The sequence below is a fragment of the Prionailurus viverrinus genome, chromosome D2 (genome assembly GCF_022837055.1).
Source record: "Prionailurus viverrinus isolate Anna chromosome D2, UM_Priviv_1.0, whole genome shotgun sequence".
NCBI classification, from domain to species: Eukaryota; Metazoa; Chordata; class Mammalia; order Carnivora; family Felidae; genus Prionailurus; species Prionailurus viverrinus.
The window spans coordinates 75,761,837-75,785,113 of record NC_062571.1 but is presented as its reverse complement, the minus strand read 5'-3'; the positions used below and the strand labels follow the sequence as shown (position 1 = coordinate 75,785,113).

Below are 23,277 nucleotides of genomic sequence, written 5' to 3'. Positions count from 1 at the left end.
CTAGTGTTTCCTGTTGTTGCCTTTCAATGATGGAGTGTTTCTAAAGGGCATGTTATGTGCCTCTCCCGCAGTGTGGTCCATGTGTCTCTATATCTGTTTAGTTAATGTTGAGTATCTTCCCGTGTTCTTTTGGAGTGTGTGTGTGGTTCATAGCATTTTATCTTTATGTACTTTAACCCCTTGCCAGAAAGACATATAACTAACAGTAGCAGGGCTTTTGTTTTCTGATATTGGGGTTTAATGTTTTAATTGATGCCCTTATAAATTGTTTCCTAAAATAATTTATTTTTTAGTACTTCAGTTCATTAGACAGATCATTTCCCCCTAATTGATACACTAAACATAATGTATTTTCTCTTTCAGAATAAGTTTTACATCGAAACCAAGCTTAACAGAGACCTAAAAGATGACCTTATAAAGCTGTTTACGGAACATGTTGCAGAAAAGCACATTTACAGCCTAATGCGTAAGTGTTTTCAACTTATAGGGATGAGTTAACACTAACAAGGTTTTTTTTGTTTTTGTTTTTAAGTTTATTTATTTTGAGAGAGAGCAAGAGCATGAGCAAGGGAGGAGCATAGCGAGAGGAGAAAGAGGATCCCAAGCAGGCTCTGTGCTGTTGGTGCAAAGCCCAACGCAGGGCTCGACCTCATGAACTGACCTCACAAACTGTGAGATCACCATCCGAGCTGAAATCAAGAGTCGTACTCCTAACTGACTGAGCCACCTAGGCACCCCAGTGATCTTTTTGATTTTTGATTAGAGAGCATCGGCATATAAAGCCCAGTGTTGACATCTTCTGAATCATAGCAAGAAGTGTTGGAAGTTCAGTTCTGTAGAGAGAGACCCAAAGGAATTGAAAATGTGATTTGAAGCCCCCTGGAGAGCTGGGGGCACTTAGCCAGGTTATTGGGCAGTGAGTGCCTTTATTATCTGGCCTGACACTTCCTCTTCCCCCACCTCCCTCCGCCAACAATGGGGGAAGTTAACCCCTAACTTTGTTACTGGTAATTCTAGAAGGAGCACAATACTGTATCTTTGAAATGGAAGCACAGAATCCTCTCTGATTTTTTTACCCTTTGGTATAAAAATCTCTTCTCAAAAGAAAAAAAAAAAAATCTCTAGTCTGGCTCTGTCACTTATTAACTATATGTTAGGCAAGCTTCTCAGCCTCTGGTCCTGAGTTTTTCTTCTATTAGTTGGGACTTGTAAAATGTTTACTGTAATGGCAACATAGTTAGCAAGTAAGCAGATCAAAGTGCCAAGTTCAGTTAGTTTTTCTCTCCCCCTATTCCCTGGCCCCCTGCCCCATCCCAGTAGGTGGCATCTTATCCTACCTTTCCTGAAAGAGTATACCTCTCTACGTGGAGTTAGGAAGTCCCTACAACCTAATGTCTCAGCATCTTTTAAAAGCTCCTATTTTATGCAGTATATTATTGAAGTCATTTTTTAGAATTTGGCAGATATTTGGATTTGTAGTATGTATTTTTTGCTTTCCTAATAGTCATAAATAGTCTGTACCACAGCAAACTTTTATTAGTATTTACAGAAGAATTATTCTAAGCTTGACCATAAACTCTTTCTAATTTTTGAGTTTAAATTAAGAGAAGGAACTGTTAAACATTGGGCTGGTTTATTTTAGAAAAGCAGAATTTTCAAATAATATGCTAGATGAAGGTAATATTTGTTTCATTATTATGTTCCCAGCAGATTCTAGAATCAGAATAGAGACTGATATCTTGGGAGTACGACTTTTGAAAAAACTGGACATATGTTTATAAACATCTTTAAACGTAATCTCATGAGATATTGCAGCTGTTATAACCACTTAAATATTATCTCTGATGTTGACATTGTCTTTGCCTTCATTGTAAATTAGAACAGAGTATTTTGAAGTCTTTCCTTTTAAAATTCTTTGAGAAACGCTGCCATTTGGTAGAAAAGCTTATTTGATTACTCTGTATGTTTTTATATTTGTCATTAATTTGGAAATCAATTTTATTAGGCAAAAACAAAGAAAATATTCAAAGAGAATATAGTAGTCCAGATCTGGTGAGACAACTCTGTCTTCAGTCCATGTAAGCCTTCCATAAATTCATGATATTTTATAAGATCAGACCACATAAAGACATAAAATCCGGAAAAAAATGAATTTTTTTTTCCTTTTAAACCTTCAATTAATTTGTACTTTATTTTTCAAAAAAAAGTAATTATCATCTTGTTTATTATAGAATCTGATTTTCAACCAAAATTATATTTAAAGGTAGACAGGCTTTTCTTTTCCAAGTAAACTGTAAAGTTCCTTAAGCTTTTGTAAATTGGATAAACCTGAGCTTATCAGTTATCTGTTGAGCAGTTACCAGGCATTGTGCTTAGAGTAAGGGATTCACACAGTGATCACTGGCCTAGTTTGGGCTCTGTAACAACAAGAGACACTCTAAGTGTTTAATAATGTTATGTTTAAAAAAAAAGATTTTTTAAAAATAAACACATACAGTGCTTACTATGTAGTAGGACCTATTCTAGGTACTTTAGGACAGTCATTACCTCCATTTTACAGATGGAGAAAATAAGGCATAGAAAGGCTAATATTAATTAAATCAGAAAAACACAGCTATTAAGAATTGATTTCTTGGCCCTAGTTGACATTTTCCTATACTTATCCCCTCCAGCAAAAACAGCTACATTCCATGTGTATAATTTTCTGAATTCTGATCAGTAATTTCCTTTTTGTGGCTTTAGATACATTTGAAAATGCTAGTGTTTATTATTACCATGTAACATATCACCTCAACACATAATCTTTTATAAAGTCATTTATTTTGCTCACATCTGCAATTTGGGCAGGGCTTTGCGGGGCACTTTATCTCTTTTGTACTCAGCATCGGCTGATGCGACTCACCCAGGGGTCGGGGACTTTGAAGATGGGTCACTCATATGACTGGCAAGTTGTGGTGGCTGTAGTTTTCTCTCTTGTGTTCCCTCTAAGAGTGAGTGTCCCAAGATCTAGGAAATGGAAACTGCCAGTTTCTTAAGTCCTGGGCCTAGAAACTGGCACAGTGTCACTTTTGCTGTCTTCTGTTGAGCAGGCAGTTATAGAACCCAGATTCCAGGGGACTGGACAGGGACACCTCTCAGTGGGAGACCTGTTGAAACAATTTAGGGGCCATGTTTTACAGCAGAGCAAAATGAACACCCTCTCTACTAATGAATAATTGGTATTCGAATGCCCTGGTTTTTAAAAATTTGTGTATTATTCTTTAAAAGCAGGCTTTTTTTTTTTAAGTTTATTTTGAGAGAGAGAGACAGACAGAGATAGGAGGGGTTGAGAGAGGGAGAGAGAATCCCAAGCAGGCCTGTCTGCCCTGCCAGTGTGGAGCCAGATATAGGACTCACACCCACAAACCACGAGATCATGACCTGAGCTGAACCAGGTGTCCCTTTAATGCCCTAATGACCACCTAGGTGTCCCTTTAATGCCCTATTTTAACAATTGTTTCATGAATGAAGATAGGGACTTCTCATTGCAAATAAAGGTAGTTTTTTTTTTTTTTTTAACTTTTATTTTTTTTTAATGTCTATTTATTTTTGAGAGAGAGAACATGAGCCGGGGAGGAACAGAGAGAGAGAGAGGGAGACACAGAATCTGAGGCAGGCTCCAAACTCTGAGCTGTCAGCACAGAGCCCGATGTGGGGCTTGAACTTGTGAAGCACGAGATCATGACCTGAGCTGAAGTTGGACACTCAAGTGACTGAGCCACCTGGGCACCCCAAAAAATATTTTTAATTTCAGTTTTGATTTTAAGAATTACTTCTCATATTAAAAGAGGAGAGAAGCCCTGGGGTCAGCTTGTAGCTCTGAGGAATAATTGGATGAGTAGAGGAGCTTCGTTCTGGTTCCAGGTCAACTGTTAAGCTGTGTGACTCTCAGGATGGCACTTAATCTCTCTGGACTTTAATATCATAGACTGTAAAGAAAGAGGTGAGAGCATTAGAAGTTCACTAAAGTCCAATTCTAGTTTCCATCAGTGGGATTGTTGGAGAATCCTTGTTTTGTCTTTTAAACTATATAATTTGGGGGGGAGGGGGACTGTTAACTAAGGGTTTAGTTAACAGTGGCGTTAGTACTTTATTAGTACCTGTTACATGTAAGATCTGTATTTCAACGGTGGCATGGTGAATTAGAATGCAAATTTAGAGTGAAACATAGGTTCTCAGCCCTCTTCTGCTGCCTGCTAGCTCTGTGACTTTGGATGCATTTTTCATTGTGTTTTATATTGTTTTGTTTTTAGCCTCTGTTTCCCTATCTGTTAAAAAAAAAAAAAAAGATTATAATTAAGCTTGTGAGAAAGTAAATTGTAAGTAAAGTTTATGAGAAACCTGTAAAGTACCTAGCACCTGTTAAATACTCAAGAAATATTTTCTTCCCAGTCTCAAGCTGCTGCCTCCCCAGATTCTCTTCCTTTTTCTTAAAAGAGGAGATCAACTACAAGTCTTCTAAACACTGATCTCCTAAAAATAATTTAGGTGGAGAGGATTTTAGTGAACTGTTAACACCTTCTCAACTTTGTAATTGTTTGTTATTGAATATAATTTTCATTTAATTCACCCCAAATTAATTTTTATATATTTTATGTATAATTTAATTTGTGAATGTATCATTTCTTCATTTGTAAATGTATATATTTGATTACATAATTAACATGTGACTGAACATGAAGATTTAGTGGGATCAAGATTTACGAAGGCCAAAATGATTGGTCAAAAGGTAGGAAATGATTTGAGATAGAGTCTGCATGTGGGACATATGTTGAGATTAGAGATAACCTTGAGTTGAAGAGACTCCTAGGGTCTAAAATTTAGAATTGCAATTTTTAGGGGCACCTGGGTGATCAGTCGGTTAAGCATCCAGCTTTGGCTGAGGTCATGATCTCACAGTTCGTGTGTTCGAGCCCTGTATCGAGTTCTCTGCTGTCACCGCAGAGCCCGCTTCGGGTCCTATGTCTTTGTCTCTCTCTGCCCCTCCCTGCTCAAGCTCTCCCTCTCTCTCAAATATAAATAATTATTTAAAAAATAAAAATAAAATAAAAATAAATAATAAAAAAATAATTGCATTCTAAAACATTTTCTGCAGTGCTTTTGTCATCCTTAAAATGTATCTATCTGTGCCATTCAGAGTTAGCAGCTCTCTCCTGACCATAGAAGCAGAAGGATCACCTTGAACAGTATACCTCTTACTGTCATCACATAAGTTCAGATGTAACTCACATTGCGTGTTTGAAAACTATAAAATCATTGCTGGCCAAGTGAGGTGGTGTTTTCATTTTTGAAAAGGCATAGCTTATATATGACTTTACAAGCTTGGCTTAGAGTAAAATTATGCCAAGTTTTATGGGTTTGGGGGTAGTCAATTGTAGGTCTTTGAGAGATAAATTAAAAATTAACTTCTGAGTCAGTGGTGTCTGTTGTATCTACGAAATGATGGAATATGTTGATATCTGTTAATGATGTTGTTTGGAGGAATTATTTCTATTTATTTAAAAATGTTTTAATAAAATTTTCATTGGAGAAGATAACCTAAAAGAAAATTGACTCTCTTGTCACTGTCGGTCGGAGTCCTGTGGTTGTGAGAGTCAGGAAAGTGAGGATGAGCCAGGCAGTGTCTTGTCTTTACTTTTAGTAAGAAAAAAGTACATGTGGTTGTAGCATTTGGAAAAGTGACTTTGTGACTGATTGCATTTCCTAAAATTACGAACGAAGTATCCAGGAGCCTCAAATATGGCGATTTGGGGAAAGAGAAATGATTCAAGGGGGTTAGAGACCATTTTATTTTCCAAATGTAAACCTCCTGACTCATGAACTTAGTGGGAGGTACTCTCAGCTCACTTGCTAAGTACCGTGAATACTATTGCTTTTGGAAAGCTTATTTTCAGAACCTCCATGAATTGAATAATCTCCCTTAGTGTTTTAACAGACCTGCACGTGTTTACTTATTAGATTGAGCTCTAGTGCATTGGATTTTTAAAACTCTTTGGAGTATAAACTTGGTTTGTCCTCTGAGGCTGTTCTTTTCTTGTGCTCGTTTGCTCTTTAGTCTTCGGGAAAAATAGTAACAGAAACCTTGACAATAAGTGTTCTATCATTTTTATAACCCATTTTCTCTTCTTTCAGCTTTACTCTTAGAAGCCCAGTCAACACCATTTCAGGTCACACCTTCAACTATGGCAAATATTGTGAAAGGCCTATACACTCTCAGACCAGGTAAATAGTGGTCATTTCTTTTGGGGTTGGGCTTGTTTATCTGTTTATGGTAGCTCCAGCTTATCCAAGAGGACAGTGTTTGTCTATCTGTTTCTTGAGGCTTAATGGTATTTGGATTTGTTATAGCAAAAAAACCCAGAAAACGTTGAGTAGATACTACACTCATCATTATGAAATGTAAACTCAGGACTCGCTTGAAATTCTTTCCACACTAGTGAAAACCAACTCGGTTAGGAAATATAAGGAATGAATTTGTAGCAGACGTTTTGGATGAAATTGAATCTCATATCCAGTATTAATCTCTTTTTTTGTTATGGAGTTTCTCCTTTGCTTGTACTCCACACTGCAAGTATATGTAGACATACACACCCACAACTTCATGTTCTCAGGCCTATTTTATAAATTGCAAGGAATCTAGAAGTGTTGGTAAATGTACAGTCATTTCATAAGTATATTGTGAGGAGAGAGAGAGTCAGAATAGCAGAACCAAAAATCAGAGATCACTGTATTCAAAGGCCTGGCTTGTAAATTGTCTTAATGTATCTATCTTAGAATTAAAAAAAACCCAAACATTATGAGGGGCGCCTGGTTAACTCGGTTGAGCGTCCGACTTCGGCTCAGTCATGATCTCCCGGTTTGTGGGTTCAAGCCCTGCGTCAGGCTCTGTGCAGACAGCTCAGAGCCTGGAGCCTGCCTCAGATTGTGTCTCTCCCCCTCTCTCTGCCCCTCCCATGCTTATGCCCTGTCCTTCTCTGTCTCTCAATAATAAATAAATGTAAAAAAAAAAAAAATTAAAAAAAAATTATGAATATAACGGAACCCCAAGATGTTTTTGTATTTATCTTCCTATTTATAAGCCAGAACCTCAATCTTGTCATACAGTTGTCCAGCAAATTACAAAATGCCTATAGTAAGAGAGATTGCAAAAGCTCTCAGGGTAGGGGCACCTGGGTGGCTCAGTCAGTTAAGTGTTCGACTTCGGCTCAGGTCATGATCTTGCGGTTTGTGGGTTTGAGACCCATGTTGGGCTCTGTGCTGACAGCCCAGAGCCTGGAGCCTGTTTCGGATTCTGTCCCGTCCCCCCCCACCTCCCACCCCTCCCCTGCTCTTGCTCTTTCTCTCTCTCTCTCAAAAATAAATAAATATTAAAACAAACAAAAAAAAAGATCTCAGGGTAGAACATTGTTCTACACTCTAGAAACCTTAAGGGATGCTTTTTTGACAGTGCTTTTTTGTGGAATTCTTTATGTCATTTAAGGATTAAATGAAATAAAACATGATCTAAAGAGCTTAACATGGTACCTGATAATAAGCATGGCTGATATTAGCTGTTTTGATTACTCTCCAGTTGGGTCCAGTGGTTATTTTATTTTCATTAATTGACGGCTTGATTGTTTGCTTAATTAATTTGAAAGACATGTGAGAATTTAGCTTGCTGAAATGGAAACCAATTAAAAACTGTGGTACCAGTAGACTGTGATGTCAGAAATACCTTCTTTCCCAGGTTACTTTGTAAATGATTAGTGTCTGCTAGAATATTCAGATGTAATGTTACTTAAATTTGGATCAGGCCTTGCTCTACTCTTGATAACTGTAAACAAGTTATTCTTATAAAGTAATTAATTACTTACATAAAGTAGCAAAAATATTTTATTACATATGTCCAGTAAACTGATGTTTTCTAGTTTCTCAGAATTTTGTATTCATTTTATTAAATGATGAAAATGGCTCATGAAGTTTTCTTTTAGTGCTATAGGTTATGAATGGTTTTTTTTTTTCTTTAATTTTGGAAGGCATCCAAATGCAGTATGACAAATTTCTAAATTCTGCCTCCCAAGTAGGCAGCTTTATCAGCTCTGGCTTTTATCATCTATAGCAAAATTGCATAATAAAACTAATCACTAAGGGTAGGTAAACTTACAGATATGTATTTATCCAAATGCTGTTTTATCCATGTTCGAGCTCTTATAATAGGATTCATACTACTTGTGAGGAGAATTTTGTATTTGAGAGTTGTCCTTTTGAAAAGGCGAATTTTATCACAGACTAACCGTTTGCTGCCCTAGGCATTTTCTGAGATACTATTAAACATATTTTGACATTTACCTGTCTTGCCAGTGCCTGTTGTGCTCCTGGTTTGTTAAAGTAGTTTTAGTCACTGGACAGATTAAGGTTAAAATACTTTAAAAGTTGAATTTTAAATGTGGAAGTTTCTTTCATTGCAGTGGTTCTCAAGCACTGATCTTTGTATAATGAGAGTCACCCAAGAAAGTTTTTTAAACTAATTCCTAGACCCTAATCCTTGGAGATTCTTATGACTATTACAATTTTTGGTGTGTTTCCATCCGATCTTTAGAAGCTTAGTTGAGACACAGTGCCAGCTGTCCCAGCCGGCCCTTCTTCATTTAATACACACACTTTTCTTTGATTCCTTCATCTTGTATTTTAATGATTGCCTGGAGTTCCTGAAAATGGCATATCGGTCTGACTCCTGCCATCTCTGACTGATGGCTAGTGGCTCTCCCGGGCACCGTGTGGAGACCGTAAAGCCATATTTGAGTTGAGCTGACAGGAGGGACACTATTGAGAACATTTTTGCCATGAGTTTATACAGTGGGTGAGCGGCTTGGCCCTGGTGGTGTTTTTGTGGTATTTGTTTTTGTTGTTGTTGTTGTTTTGTTCTGGTCGTGTTTAACTTAACTATCCTCCTGTTGGGCATTTTTTACTTACCAGTGACCCAGCATCACACAGCATTAAACATATTTGTTTGCTTGTGTTTGTTTCAGATTTAGAATTATTTACTCAAATTACAATTTTTAAAGCGAGCTCACTGGATTAAATACAGCATTGACATTTTATGGTTTTTGATATGTACATTAAGATGTTTTCCAAAAGGGAAAATTTGAAAGGACAAGACTAAAAGAATCTAAAAGGGATAACAGTGCTAAATTAAGACCACCAACAGGGTAGGGGAATGCTAGTTTTAGCATGCCCTTGATACAGGTGGATGTTAGTTGTATTTAGCGTTCACAAAATAAGAGGAAGAGAGTGTTTATTTTAGCTTGAGTTTTTTGAATATTAACAAGGCTGTCATTGTGTTTATTTTTTTCTTGTAAATTATAAGTCTTGTATATTATTAGTCCTGTCTTTGATTCATTTATTTGGTCTTACTGATTTATAAAAATGTTTTATAAATAAGGATACTGATTCACCTTTGTCATGTCTGATGCAAATGTTTGCCTTTTCTGTTTTGATAGATGAATGCTTATTTTTCTATAGAGTATTCTCTTTATCTTTTATCTCTTTCTTAATAATTTGATACCCATGTTAATTCTCTTTTCTTTCAATACTGCATACATTTAATTTGCTATAATTTAGTTTGGGCCAAAATAGGTTTTTATTTCAAAAGTACTTACTCTAGTTATCTTCAGCCTGCTTCCTAAATGTTTAGACCTCTCTCCCCCATTTTTGTGGTACTTTTGTATGCTTCCTTATTATCTGTACTAGTCTCTATTCTTGGGCCAGTATGTATGTATGTGTGTATGTACATATGTGGTGTGCTTGTTTAATTTTTTTTGGTATTGAAGCATAGGTGGCATGCAACGTTATGTCGGTTTCAGGTATAGAACATTGGTTCGACACTTCCGTCTGTACATTACTCAGTGCTCACCACCATCAGCGTAGCCGCCGTCTGTCACCAATTGTTACAATATTTTTTACTATGTTTTCTGTGCTGTACTTTCATCTCTGTGACTTTGTTAGTATAACTGGAAATGTATACTTTTTAAATCCCCTTTATGTGTTCTGCTCATACCTCTGTGCATCTCCCATCTGGACCATGCTCCAAGAGTCTGTTTTGCTTGCTTGTTTGTTTGTTTGTTTTGTTTAATTAATGCTTATAGGGGTTAGTATTTCCACCAAACCCTCGCTTTTAAGTCCCTTCCACTTGGAATTCTTTGCCTGTCTCACTCATTTTTCCCCCATATTAATTACAATTTTTGATAGGTCCATTCACAGATTCTCTAGAGATTTTCATTAAATTTTGTTAAAACAGCAAAATGGAAAAATATCTGCTTTCTTTGACTATAAATTCATTTTAGAAAGGAAATTTAACCTGGTTGTATATTTTTTATCAGAATAGGATTACACTAATTTTCCCCCCATTTTGAGTTTGGTTTAATATATATTCTTTCTTTGAACAAAAGAAAACTTTACATTTTTCATTTAATTTGTCTGATTTCCTTAATGAATCTTTTCCTTTCCTCACAGAGTGGGTTCAGATGGCTCCAACTCTGTTTTCTAAATTTATTCCAAACATTCTCCCTCCGGCGGTGGAGTCTGAACTTTCTGAATATGCTGCTGAAGATCAGAAACTTCAAAGAGAACTTATACAGAATGGTTTTACGAGGCAAGTTTTTTTCCCCCCTTTTGACAAAATATGTCCATTTCCTTAGGCCAGTTTGGCTTGGCAGGGGAGGGAGGCCAGAGTTCTTAGAGCGGGAAATAACTGCTGAATGGTCAAGGTGACACTGCGGGGAGAGGCCGTTGGCTCCCTGTCTGTGCACAGAGATGGGACAGCTGGGGTCTGATTCCATGGAAGCCGCCTGCCACTAAAAATGGATTTGAAGACAGGATTTCTCAGTGGGTGAGTAGTTAGACTGGGAAGCCTCTAAGTGCTCTTCTAGTTTTGATCCTCTACGTTAGTTCTCAACACCTGGGAAAACAGAGAAATTTTTATGTTTAGTTACAAGGTACTTTAGTTACAAGGTACAAGCAAATGACTTCGTTTTACGACTAAACCAGTAAAGAGGCTTTTAGATTCTGTTTTTCATATTTTCACTTTTGTCCTAAATTCTACTTGTTTCTTCTTAAAAATTAGAGTATATCCTTACATGTGTCCAGAAAATTTGCCTTCCTTGGTTTTGATACATACACTTGGCTAATTTTTCTAAAATTTGCAGTTCAATATCGTAGCTATATCCCAGAAAGTCTTGCAAAGTGCATTTTTTCAACTGAAATAGATTATACTATGGGAAAATACCCTGTTGTGTCACCAAATCATTGAAAGGTGCAGTCAGGCCTTATATTTTCATAATCCCTACTCTCAGCACTCTTACATACCTTCTCTTGTTTCAATTCCTGACATTAAAGGAAGAAAGTTACGGAAAGTTAGGCATAGTTGTGAACACAATGGTAGGTTGAATATTGATTCACTTTATCTAAGGCTAGGCTGGGGATGGACCTTCTCTTTCACTGGTTCTGAAGCCAAGCTAAGTTTCGGAACACCAGTCTTGACCAAGATCACTGTTACTGTCTCTAGTCTCAGCACAGGTTAGGAAAGAAAGCAGAAAGTCTGTTCTTTGTAGCCTCACGGGTTGGTATTTATTCCCCTTTTGCCCTTGTGCTATCTATATTCACGTGGTAATGGGGGCACTGAGTAATCCACTCATCATTTGCCCCCTTGCTGGCAGCTCTCACAGGAAAGGCCCACGGAAGCTGTGTAGATAGGTCTGGTAATCTTGACTTTCTTGGATCAAGTTAAGGGAAGGCCATAGGAATGCTGGAATGTTAGGCTAATTTTTCTCCCTGATGTCCAGTGGCCAGGTGTTTCCTGACATTAATTGCAGTATTTCTAATAATGGTATTATTTTCATACACAGAATGAAGCCATTTAATGGCATAGCATTTTACTTAGTCATATTTGAAGAGCTGTTCTGTTCATACGGTTCAAAAGTCAAGATGATATAAAAAGCATACATTGAGAAGTTTTGCTCCTTCTTGTCTTCCAATCTGTTCCTACCTCGTTAGGTGACCATTTTATGAGCTGCTGATGATTCCTTTCGGTGTGCCTTTTAATATACCGATGCAAGCAAACACGATATGTGTTCTCATTTTTATTCCTTTCTTACACATTCTGTTGTGTAGCTAGAACTTGTTTAGCCACTCCCCTGTGGATGGCAACTTGAATTATTTCCAGTCTTGCTGTCACACATGTGCTACAATGAATACCCTTGTACATGCATAATTTTGTAACTGTTGTAGGTGGATCTGGAGAGTAAATTCCCATCAGTGGGATTGCTGAGCCGAAAATAAAAGGCAGGTGTAATTTTGATCAGTATCACCAGTTTTCCCTTCACAGGGGATTGTGCAGTTTTGCATATCCACCAGCAAATTTTGAAAGTACCTCTTCTTTATGGTCTTGCCGGTAGAGTATGTCGTTACACTTTTGGATTTTCTCTGGTCTGGCAGGTGAAAAATAATTACTCAGAGTTGGTTTCATTTGCATTTCTCTTATGAGTGAGGCTGAGAATATGAACATGTTATATTTCTTTTTTGGTAAACTGCCTGCTTATGACCTTTGCTTACTTTTCTGTTTGTTAGTCTTTTTTTTTCTTGAATTCTAGGGGCTCTCTGTGTGGTGCAGAGATTGTTTGCCCAAGATAAGACCGTTAGTTTTCTCAGTTTGTCTATGACTTTACTCATGGTGGCTTTTTTGTTTTAAGTCATGCAGCAGTTTTTTATTTTTGTGTGATTATCGGGTTTTTTCTTTATGGCGTATGGGTTTTGAATCGCAGTTGAAAGTTTTTTCTTAAATGTTTTTAAGGGAATGGAAAATAATCTGAGTATACCTTTTATGGTTTTCTTTAATTTAGGCTTACCATAATAGTGAAGTCTTTATGCTTTTATTCATGTTTTTATTTGAACGTTTGCTTTTAATTTTAGAGGTGAGTTTATTGATGCCTTTAAAAACTAAACAGCCTTCTGAAAACCTTTATTTCTGTGAAGCACTGTGTGAAGATAGCTCTTGTGGATTTCTCTGAACACCTTGAATTCACCTTCCAGAACAGTGTCTGGAACTATGTAAACACATCAGATATTTTCCTAAGCCTGATTTTGGAACTGGAAGAAGAGGACAGGGTGCAGGACTGCTTAGTGTGCAGCAGCTCTTAAAATTTGCTCGGGATGAAAGAGGAACTGACTCCATAAATAGTCTAGTGTGACGTTGCCTTTGTTCATGAAGGACTAATACGGCGCTGCTCTGCCAAGGCCAAGTGGGTTGTAGTCAGGAAAGGTCCCTTGGATTTTTGGTGTGTATTAGAATTTTTGTTTCTCTTAGTGGAATTCTTTCATACAACTTCTGCCTGAAATTTAAATGTTAGTATTTCAAGAGGTGATATGATTAAAATGTTTTATTTTACAAACCAGATTGGGCCCCTTCTGGGATTAAATTAACAACTTCTGCATTACTGTGAGGACTAAAGTCTGCCTCACAGGTTATGCTGAAGGGTGCTTTGCACAGAGTAGGCTCTGTCTAAGCTGACATTCTTGGACTCACTCCACTCCACTGCTGAGCCGCCCCGCCCCCCATGGAAAGGTGTGCGCACATCATATACTCAACAGCTGAGAGAAAGGCTGCCCGTGCTTCCGTGAATCTCTTGTATGTGGGTCTTCTGCAGTCTGCCCTGCCAGACCTGATGCTGCCTTTGTTCATTATCTGGCTAGGATTGTTTTGGAAGAAATGATGTCCTTTGATGCAGAAAACCTTGAGAATATAGTACAGACTGTCTGACCATAATTCTGTTGCTGGCTGTCCTGATGGAGCAGTCATTTTATGATTTATGTCTAACCAGTTACACGATTCCTGCTCAGCTTCACAATTTCTTCATTTAAGATCGTGTTCCATTTACGTGGTGTAGTCCTGAATAGGCATCACACAGCTTTGATGTGGATGGCACAGAGTGTCTTTGAAATGAGGTGTGGATGTTGTCAAATATATCCTCGATTGCAGTTAATGGGCATTTCTCATCGGAGCTGGAGTTCATGTGCAGCATCTTTATGTACATGGAAATACACGTACTAGACTTAACATATGAGAGCAGAATTTTGTCTTTATCTGTTACCTGCATGATTAAATTGATTATTGGAGGGTGGGGGAGGGCAGGTTGGTATCAAAGATGACATTATGTAATCTTGTTTGGGAACTTCTAACATGAGTGCCCTTAGACGGAACGTTCTCTTTCAAACCAGACTATGGGTCTCTTCAGAGCTTGTGCCGAATAGCTTTTAAAAGCAGGTATCTTGCAGAGTACTTGTTACTTGGATTTCTGCAACAAAAATAGAACCTTGCAGGGATCTTGTTGATCTTTTAGTTGAGAGGGTCACTCTAGAATTGGCACTTTTTTATTTAGTAGCAGGGGTCTGGTTTTGAGGGCAGCCATACCTTGCCAGACTTGGGGCATTAGATAATATCTTTGGCCACATAGATATTTGGCCACGTACTCAGCCTCTCGCATATATCACATTCACATATCCCATTCACATCCCTTTGTGCCTTCTGTGGTTTGCACATCTGTATTATTCTCCTCTTATTTTTACGTGTTCAGCTTTTATTTAACCCTTTGGGAGTGGGAATGAAGGTTGTGTATACAAGTTGAGGCTCTGGATATAAAATCCTGTGTCTACCTTTTTGATCAGCATTAACCTACTTGCTTCAGAATATTTGGTGAATGCTTAACTGTGATGATACAGCTGGCTTTGGCCAGGGGTAGTGTTAACAGCAGAGGTGTTAAGAAAGTGGCATTAGGGCAGATTTGTTGAGGGTTCTTTAGGCTGCCTAAGGCTCGTTGATGCTAGTTCATGCTATGTGTGCTGCATGTTTTTCTCTACATGCCCAGCCTAGAGAAAAAACCTTCAGAGGCCATTTGGTATCTTCTCTTCCTGCTGGTAATCGAGACTCCTCGCCTTGTCCAGCAAGAGGTTTCTGTCCTGGTCTTGAGCACAGCCAGGGAAGGAGGGTGGGAAACTCTGCTAATCTAGAAGATGACTCAAAAGCATGAAATAATTACTTGAGCTAGCATTTTCATAATCCATCTGTAGAGGCCATTTATGAATTATTCACTGATTTGTTAATTCAGCAGATATTTATTTTCTGCCCATGTGCTAGACACTATTCTAAGTATTGGGTAAAAATGAGGCCCAGTTTTTATGGAGCTTGTGCTCTAATGTTGGGAGATAAGTAACGAACATGTACGCAAATTATTTCACATAATAAAACATGCTGTGAACAAACCGAGACAGCATGGGATAAAGAGTGAGTGACCAGAGCACGTGTGAAGGGCTGGTCCAGCCAACTTGAACATGAAACGCCTTCCAAGGAGGAGACGTTCCAGTGAGGACCTGGGTGGTAAGGAGACAGCCACGTGGCTAACTAGCGGGAAGAGTGCTGCAGGCAGAGACAAAGGAAAGTACCAAAGTGCTGGCGTGTCCCAGCGCAGAAGGAAAGCCAGCATGGCTGGAGTGTAGTGAACAGAGGTAGAAGATGAGGGTAGGGAGGTAGGCAAGAGCCATGTCTCACAGGACTGGGAAAATGAGTTTGAATTGATTTTTAACTGTGATGGAAAGCCACCGAAGGGCTTTAATCAGAGGCATGAAATAATCTTACTTATGCTTTTATGTAAGATGGCTCTGGCTGTGGTCTGGACTAATAATAAGAGTCTTGCAGCTGTGTTCGGGGAGAGATGATGGTGGCTTGAATTGGGAGTGGAGCCATGAAGATGATGGGGAGTGGTTGAGTTTGGATTATGTTTTGCGACAGTATGCTCCAGAGCAAGAGAAAGAAAGAAATCAAGAATGAGCCAGGGTTTTGATCTGAGTAATTGGGCGGATGGTGGTGCCATTTATTGAGGAAGACTGAAGAAGGAGTGGGGGTGGCGTGGAGTCAGACTGCATTCTGGCCATCCTGAACTGCCAGCAGTCCTGACTCACCCAGTTAGATGAGGGGAGACAGCTGGACCTCCTATCTGCAGCATAGGGAAGGAATCAGAGCTGGAGACAAACCTGGGAGTCATTGGTATATGGATAGTATTTCAAGTCTTTGCACTGGTATGTATGATCACCATCCTGGCCTACGGAGAATATATACATGGGAAAGAGAAAGCGGCCAAGGACTATGCTGGGTGGAGCCAAAAGTGTTTAAGGAAGGAAAAGATGGGACAAGGTATGTGCTGCTAAGTGACCGAGCAAGGAAAAGCTAGCAAATTGGTTGTTATTACTCATTATAGTTATTTGTCTGGGTTATAGTCTGAGAAACTGGAGAGACAAAGGTAGGATTTACGGGTAGCATTAGGACCTAATCAGAATCTCTTATCTGTAAAGTGGAACTAGAATCTTCTCTAGGTGTCTAAGATGGAACTGGTTAATATTTATGAAGGCTCATGGTCTTCCACTTGTAGGAAGGGTATTCATGTACATTAAGATTCTGAGATTTTTCTAAAGCCTTAAGCAGTTTTTGGTTTTATAATAAGGCTTTTTTGGGGGGAAGACTTTGAATTATCCTCTATTTCATATTTGAAATGTGCCCTACTATATGGCGGTCGCTGTGGGTGTTGGTAGCAGAACCCAGGTTTATCTTCAAACACATTTTTAGTCTGAACCTATTTCTAGAACCCAGTGTAAGCCATTTTTCTAGATAATCCTTCCTTCATTTAATAGTGTTTTATATTTAAAAGACAACACCTTGTAGCTAAGAATATTCAGGTTATAAATGACTGTACTGCTGTTTAAGTTTAATGCCTATTTTAAGATAGGTTGTTAGAATTGAAATACTTGCTTTCCTTGTATTACCAGTTATGTCAATTCACTTCTCCCATTTGGATGTATGAAGATGTCTGTGTAATCTGGTTGATTCCCTCTTCTTTTCTTATCCCCAGAGGTGACCAGTCCCGGAAAAGAGCTGGGGATGAGTTGGCTTATAGTAAGTAATGATGTTCCTTACCATTTCTGATGGTTCTATTATGTAGGGCAGCTGCTGGTGGTGACCGTACGGTGAGTGTAATCGTGTCCACAGTGCTCTTGATGGTGGCTGTGTGATCAAGTTCACGCTGATCCGTGTGATCAAGGCCCGTGTGATCAAGTTCACGCTGTTTTGCAAGCTGTGACGGCTCCGAAGTCCAGTTGGGGGCGGTGGTTCTCAAGCAGCTATCAAGGGCCACTTGGATTCTTTAGTCTCTGCTAGAGTGTGATAGTGATCCAGTCTCCTTTCTGACCATGTAGCCTCCTTTCACTTCGCTCACCTTTTTTTTTTTTTTTTTAAACTCCTTTTGAGGGATCGGGAGAGGGGTGAGAACTATGTATTAAATAAACAGATTCTTACCATTATCAAATGCCATCTGCTGTTCATACCTTTTCCTGTCGCAATGTTTTTTGTTTTTCCAGACAGCTCATCAGCGTGTGCAAGTTCCAGAGGGTACAGATAGTGAATGTATTGAATGTACTTTCCTTCCCGAAAAGAGGACACACTGGAGCTGCAGAGACTGTATTGGGAGCACAGCGGGGGTCCTGCAGACACTCAGGAGCTCTGTCACAAAGTTGTTCTTGGAAGAGGATGTTGGACTTCTTACTTTGGTTTGTAATTTTAAAAAACAAATAACTAACAAAAACAAAAAACAGTCAGTTGCTGCTAGACTTGGGGATGATTTTGAAAGGGGACAATCTTTTAATGAGTTTATCTACAGATTCCATGAGGAACAGGCGTCTTGAAAAGCGACCATTGCTAAGGGAAATCCAGCAGCGACCGTCAGCAGCTTCCTCCAAAAGTATAAGAGCAGAAGAATTTTTTTTTTTTTTTTTAAAGCACTTGTTTTGTTCATTTGTGGATGTGGCACTTCAGCACATTGGCTTTTACACATCGAGATCTCTTTTGCTTTGAAATCGAGCAGATCATTACAATACAGTGTTTTTTACCCATAACTAAAACAAACCCCGTTTAAAAGAGTTGGTCTTTGTTTAGTGTTAGAAAGTCTTGTTCAAGGAAAATGCTAATAACTCTGCTTCTGCTATAACATCTCCCCTCACCAGTTCACAACTGTTTTCTACTCTGTGCCTTGAGCTTTGTGCACTTTGCAACTCCGTGACCAGTTGTTCGACTCCCGGATGCTTTCTGAAAAAGCTTGTGGTGTCACACACTAACCCACTGAGGTGGCAGGTGTGACTTTAGCAGGATACTAATAAGTAAGTGGGAAGATAGAAACACGTTGCTCATTGGTCAGATTCCCCCCTGCCTCACCTGTGGCATATTCATGCTGATGTTGGGGACCAACTCTTACAGAACACATCCATTCCCTCCATCACTTCCATGATCTCACCAGCTGCTGTAGCGTTGGCATGATGCTAGCGTAGGATGGGCTGTCCTCTAGCACCAAACTCCCTTTTTTAGGACAGTGGAGACTTATCAGAGGGTGACAGCTAGTTACTAGGATACTCCTGGGAGCAGATATGGTTATTAAATCCAGATATAATCAGTGGTGTGGCATTCCTGATCCATTTCATTTTAAATGGGTGAGACAGGTACTTCAAAAAAAATGTCTGCAGTCTGCATCTTTTGTAGCATTATATTCGAGTATAACAGAGGAGAAGTAACACTGCTGTTTTGAAGCTTCGTTCCAGCTGTGACACAGCTTTTTTTTTTTTTTTTTTTTTTTTTTCTACACCCACAGTGCTATTTAGTTTCTTATAAAAGACTCTAAAGCTTATTCTAGTCGTTTTGGGAAGGCAAAGAAAGATAGATGTGGCAGGTGAACATACTTTTCTCCTCAATTTTGCTTGAATCTAAATCGAGCATATGCTTGACTGTATTTGGCCACGTGACACTAATATTTAGCTCTTCGGAGAACTTGGGGCAAAACCAGATGGGTCAGGGATACTGCCACACTTCGGATTGTCGGGTTTTTCATAGAGTGGCCTCTGCCAATTCACTCTGTCCTTTTTTGGGGAGCAGGCCGGGTGGGAGAATTAGAAGTGTGGTGGTAGGAGCAAGTAAGTGCTCTAGTTGAAGTCCTCTATTTGTAAAATTATTATTCCGAGAAGTAAACGTAAAAGTTGGCAGATTTATTTTTTAAGTACTTCTCAACCAGAGCTGGATTTTTGTGGAGGACTTTGAATTGGACTCCTTTAACCCTGTGAGCATCTTGGGTTGTATTGATACACACCGAATTACTGGAAGAATATATACAGGTTCTCACTGTGCCCTATACAGTTTGATTCGCTACCCCAGTAGCATTCTGGTATCGGGGAAGAACTCCACTCTGTCATGAAGTCCAAAGTTTACTTTCTCAGTGGAACGCTTGCTGCAGGCTTATAAATAACACCTGCAACTAAAGTCTCCCCTGAGTGGTTTCAGGAATATTTCTGAAAGGAATAAAATTGGGATGCTTCTTTAAATGTGGGATGAATTCTTCATTATCCTAATAATGTACCCGAATGCTTTTTCTGGGAGAGTGTTTCTTTGGCTAACAGGGGAACTTCTCTACAAAAGCATTGTATTATGATGTGAATTGGTGTTAAAATCTTTGGATGCTTTTGCATTATTAAGTTAATGGAGAAACATTTTATGTTGTCTTCTTTTTCTTATTATATATGTGTTAACAAAAAGTGGACAAAGTTTGCAAAATTCAGCTTCTCTAAATATTTGCACAGCGACTGCAGCTAGCTATGGGCCAGGGCGTGGTGCTGCGAGGCCGTGAGTGGAAGGCCCTATAGAAAGAAGATACACGTTCTCCTAGTGCATGTGACGTGGTTGTTACCTGTTGGCCCCTTGAGGTACCTTGCAGTATGGAAAACCTATTTCTTCGTTTTTGAGTAGAAATTGACCTTGCTTCTTTAATTGGGTTTCTTAACAGAATTCTTAGTTTGCAACACGAGGGGAAATCAGAGTTGCCCTCCGTTTTGTATTGACAAAGCACCGTTTACCAGAAAGTGTTTTCTTCTCATGTTTACTTGTATTCTTCTTTGCCAGTACAGTATCTAGTTTCTCCACCCCAGTTGAATCCTGGCTTTTGTGGGGCCCAAATCATTGAGGACAGAAAACTGTCCACCGATTGTCTTGTTAATCGGCACGTAGTTGCTTCGGCAAGCCTGACCGCCAAGCATGTGCAGCCTGAAACCAGGCTGTCCAAAAGAAAGCAGTTCAGTCACCTCGAAATAATGCCATGTCCAAGTCATTGGCAATTGTAATTGAGAGACGGTACTTACTTTCAGAGTTGGCCTCATGCTTCAGTAACAGTGTCATCTCCTGGTCCCCGTTGTCACAGCTGCACCCTAACCCGACAGGATCTACTTGTTTTCTGTGGAGCAGAAAGCAAAACCTGGTATAGCGCCTCTGAACAGTTCTTAGGTAGACTTAGAAGAAACACAAACCCGGAGGCAGGAGTTGGGCATTGGTCAGGTTTGTGGGAAAGTCACTTTTTTTTTCCCTGTCCCTTTTACAAATTTGAGGCAGTTCCTCTCTCCCTTTCTTTGAGGCGTGGGGTGAACACTGACCTGTGAGTGAGATCGCAGGGGAACAGGTGCCCGTGGCCGTTCGTGCTGCGTGTGCGTCTCGAGTGCGCCAGCCCCGTAAAGCTGCCACTTCCCTCGCTATAAATGCCACGCTTTCTGTCAGGTTGCAGATTTGCACACGTGAAGAATTCCTCAGGAAGAGTTTGCACATGCATCGCCTCGCAATATTCTGTACTGACCGAACAAGGGATTTGAAAGTTTTTCAGCACAAAAGGAGAACTTCAGAGTGGTGGTCTGTGCACCCGTTCTAGCAAAGGTAATGGTGATCTAGCAAACACGATCGGTTTCTGCAGTTATAAAGTGAGCAGGGGCACTTGTATCATAGTATTTAAATAAGCCTGTTTAATCTCCAGAGTAGCCCTTCCAGATTTTATCTTCTTTTCTTATCGAGACTAGTTATATTTTCGTCTATGTTTTCTCTGTTTTAGGGCAGTTAATATTTTCCACGGTAATTACAGAGGCATTGCCCTTGAGCTAAAATTCAGTTGTTTAATAAGCAGCTATTATTAAAATAACTGAACCTTGTTTTATGAATAGACACTAATCTGAGATAGTAAAAAAAATTTAAAAAGCTGCATTAGGTATCCAGTCAGTTTGGATGTTATGAGTTGATTTTTTTTATGGTGTCTCATTGCGCTTCAGAGTATTATGTTTACTTTACCCCAGGTCTAGGCCTCTTAAGGACTTTAAAATTTAAGATCAGAATGTGAATCCCTTGACTAGCATAGGTTTATAGGACCTTTTCAGTTGTGATTGCAGTTTTCAATAAGCTTGCCTAAGATGAAGTTCATGTTTATCAGAAGTTAAGATAGAAGTTACAGGAGTTCTTGGAGAAATGGCTTTCTTGTTACTTTCATTACCTTGTTGCAATTTGCCCCAGTTGCTGGCCACCAGAATCGATGAAAGGACCCCTGTTCTTTTTCAAGGGTAGTGATTCCTGTTTTGTCCCCACTGGTGATTAACTAAGTCACTGACGCTTTGCCTCCTCCCCTGGCCAGGACCCTATTTTGAACTTCTTTCCAGAGCCGAGTGGCACAAGTCCATACACTGATTCTGCTGACGGTGGTGGTGTGGCTGTGGGAGAATTAGAATCCTCATCAGAGGTACATTCTTGACCTCAGTACATACTGTACCCCTGCTGGTGGGAAATTTATCTTCATTTCTGGTTGGATTGCATTGTTTAGAAAAATGTTAATGGTTTATAATTCTAGGAAATTTATAGAGTGGCTCTGGGGTAAATTTTGTGGTTTGAAAAAAAAAATTTTGTATTGATTTTAACATGTCATTTCAATGTGGTGACGATGTACTAAATGCAATAGGACTGTGGATATTCTCTTAGAAGGGTATGTTTTGTTAAACAGATGGCAATTTAATTGCTCTCATTAGCCCTGTTTGTCAATATTACAGCCATGCAATTCAGGAGAAATTAATTCAGATGTGACGTTGTGGGGAACTGTGGCTGGAAACAGGAATGTTTGTGAATAAATGGGAGTCAAAGACAGACAAGAGGCTCTTGCCAGCCACCTGCACAGCCAGAGCAAGGAGGAAGCAATGAAGTCTAATCCCTGGTGGTGCTTCTTTGTTGGAAAGCATGGTGGAGCTTAGAACAGGGTGTTCTGTACATCAGTTCTTCTGTTAATCTAAGAACAACAAAATTGTGAATGAAACTCTTTTTGATTGGGGATTAAAGCCACTGACTTTGGCTCTGACCTTTAACTCTGGATGGATTTGGAATCACTCCTTCTGTATTAGGGTGTATAACCGTCACTCTAAAACATTGTGGTTAATGAAATAAATCTTGTACAGATGTCCTTGGCTTGTTATGTTGATACTTGGTTCATTGGAACTTTGTTATGGCACAGAACATAGGATTTTGCTTATGGTGTATTCACAATTCCCTCTTAAACGATAAGCACACTCAGCACATGTCTGTTCTGTCGTGGATAATCAGTGGCATGGTGAGTGTCCATCTTGACCTCTGTACCAGCGATAAGAGAAACGGGGTGTGTGTATTTATATACATTTGGTACATAGTCTGCATACATATGTAGTATCTATACCTATGTACATATATTTGTCGTTTTCTTCTTTAAACACTGGCACATTGTAGACGTTTAATCAGAACTTTTGACTTGTGGTTGTTTGCACTGATGACACCATGCTTTAAAAAAAATAACCCCCCTGTGTTTTCTTGCTGTGATATTAGTATTATCCCCTAGGGTGTCGTGCTCCCTCTTGCCAGTTTTAGTTCCTCTCACTTTCTCTATACAAGTGTTCTTCCTAACAGTGTGCTCAGAATGCCGGTTTTCAACTTTCGTCCTCCAGTTGTTTAAAACCCAAGCTGTGTTGTAGTGACACCCACTCTTAGATTACCATACCCAGCAGGGTTCTGTGACTGTCTTTTCTTTTTCTCTGCATTTAAGTCACCTGACAGTTGCCTTCTTCAGCTTTTTCTTTTTTTTTTCCCCAGCCAGGTAGGGAGTTGTTTAAATCCTCTCCCCTCTCTTACAGCAGATTTTGTTTTTTACGGAGTATAAAACTTTTCTACTAGAGTCAGTTCTTTATGTGTGCTTATGTGTGTTTATTTCCTCTATTGGCATGTGTCTTTAACAATCTAGAATTCCAGAACATTTTGCATTTCAAAGAACGTGTTTTGGTAGAAGGAGTATCCTACATGTAATC

At 39.2% G+C, this 23,277-nt stretch overlaps 1 protein-coding gene across 2 annotated transcripts in view; it reads left to right on the top strand.

Moving 5' to 3' along the window:
• The window catches only part of CACUL1 (CDK2 associated cullin domain 1), a 74,359-nt gene extending 51,953 nt beyond the window's left edge, over positions 1-22,406 (top strand). The window contains exons 5-10 of one of the 2 annotated variants that reach the window (XR_007145337.1): positions 364-466; positions 6,172-6,261; positions 10,531-10,669; positions 16,971-17,014; positions 17,476-20,851; positions 21,594-22,406. Coding sequence is in view for 1 of the 2 variants with exons in the window: in XM_047825239.1 (XP_047681195.1) it covers positions 364-466; positions 6,172-6,261; positions 10,531-10,669; positions 16,971-17,014; positions 17,476-17,516 (417 nt within the window). In the remaining variant the exon portion in view is untranslated. Of the gene's footprint in view, positions 1-363; positions 467-6,171; positions 6,262-10,530; positions 10,670-16,970; positions 17,015-17,475 lie in introns of both variants that reach the window. The other variant, XM_047825239.1, reaches the window with a different exon arrangement.
• Positions 22,407-23,277: the final 871 nt, after the last annotated feature.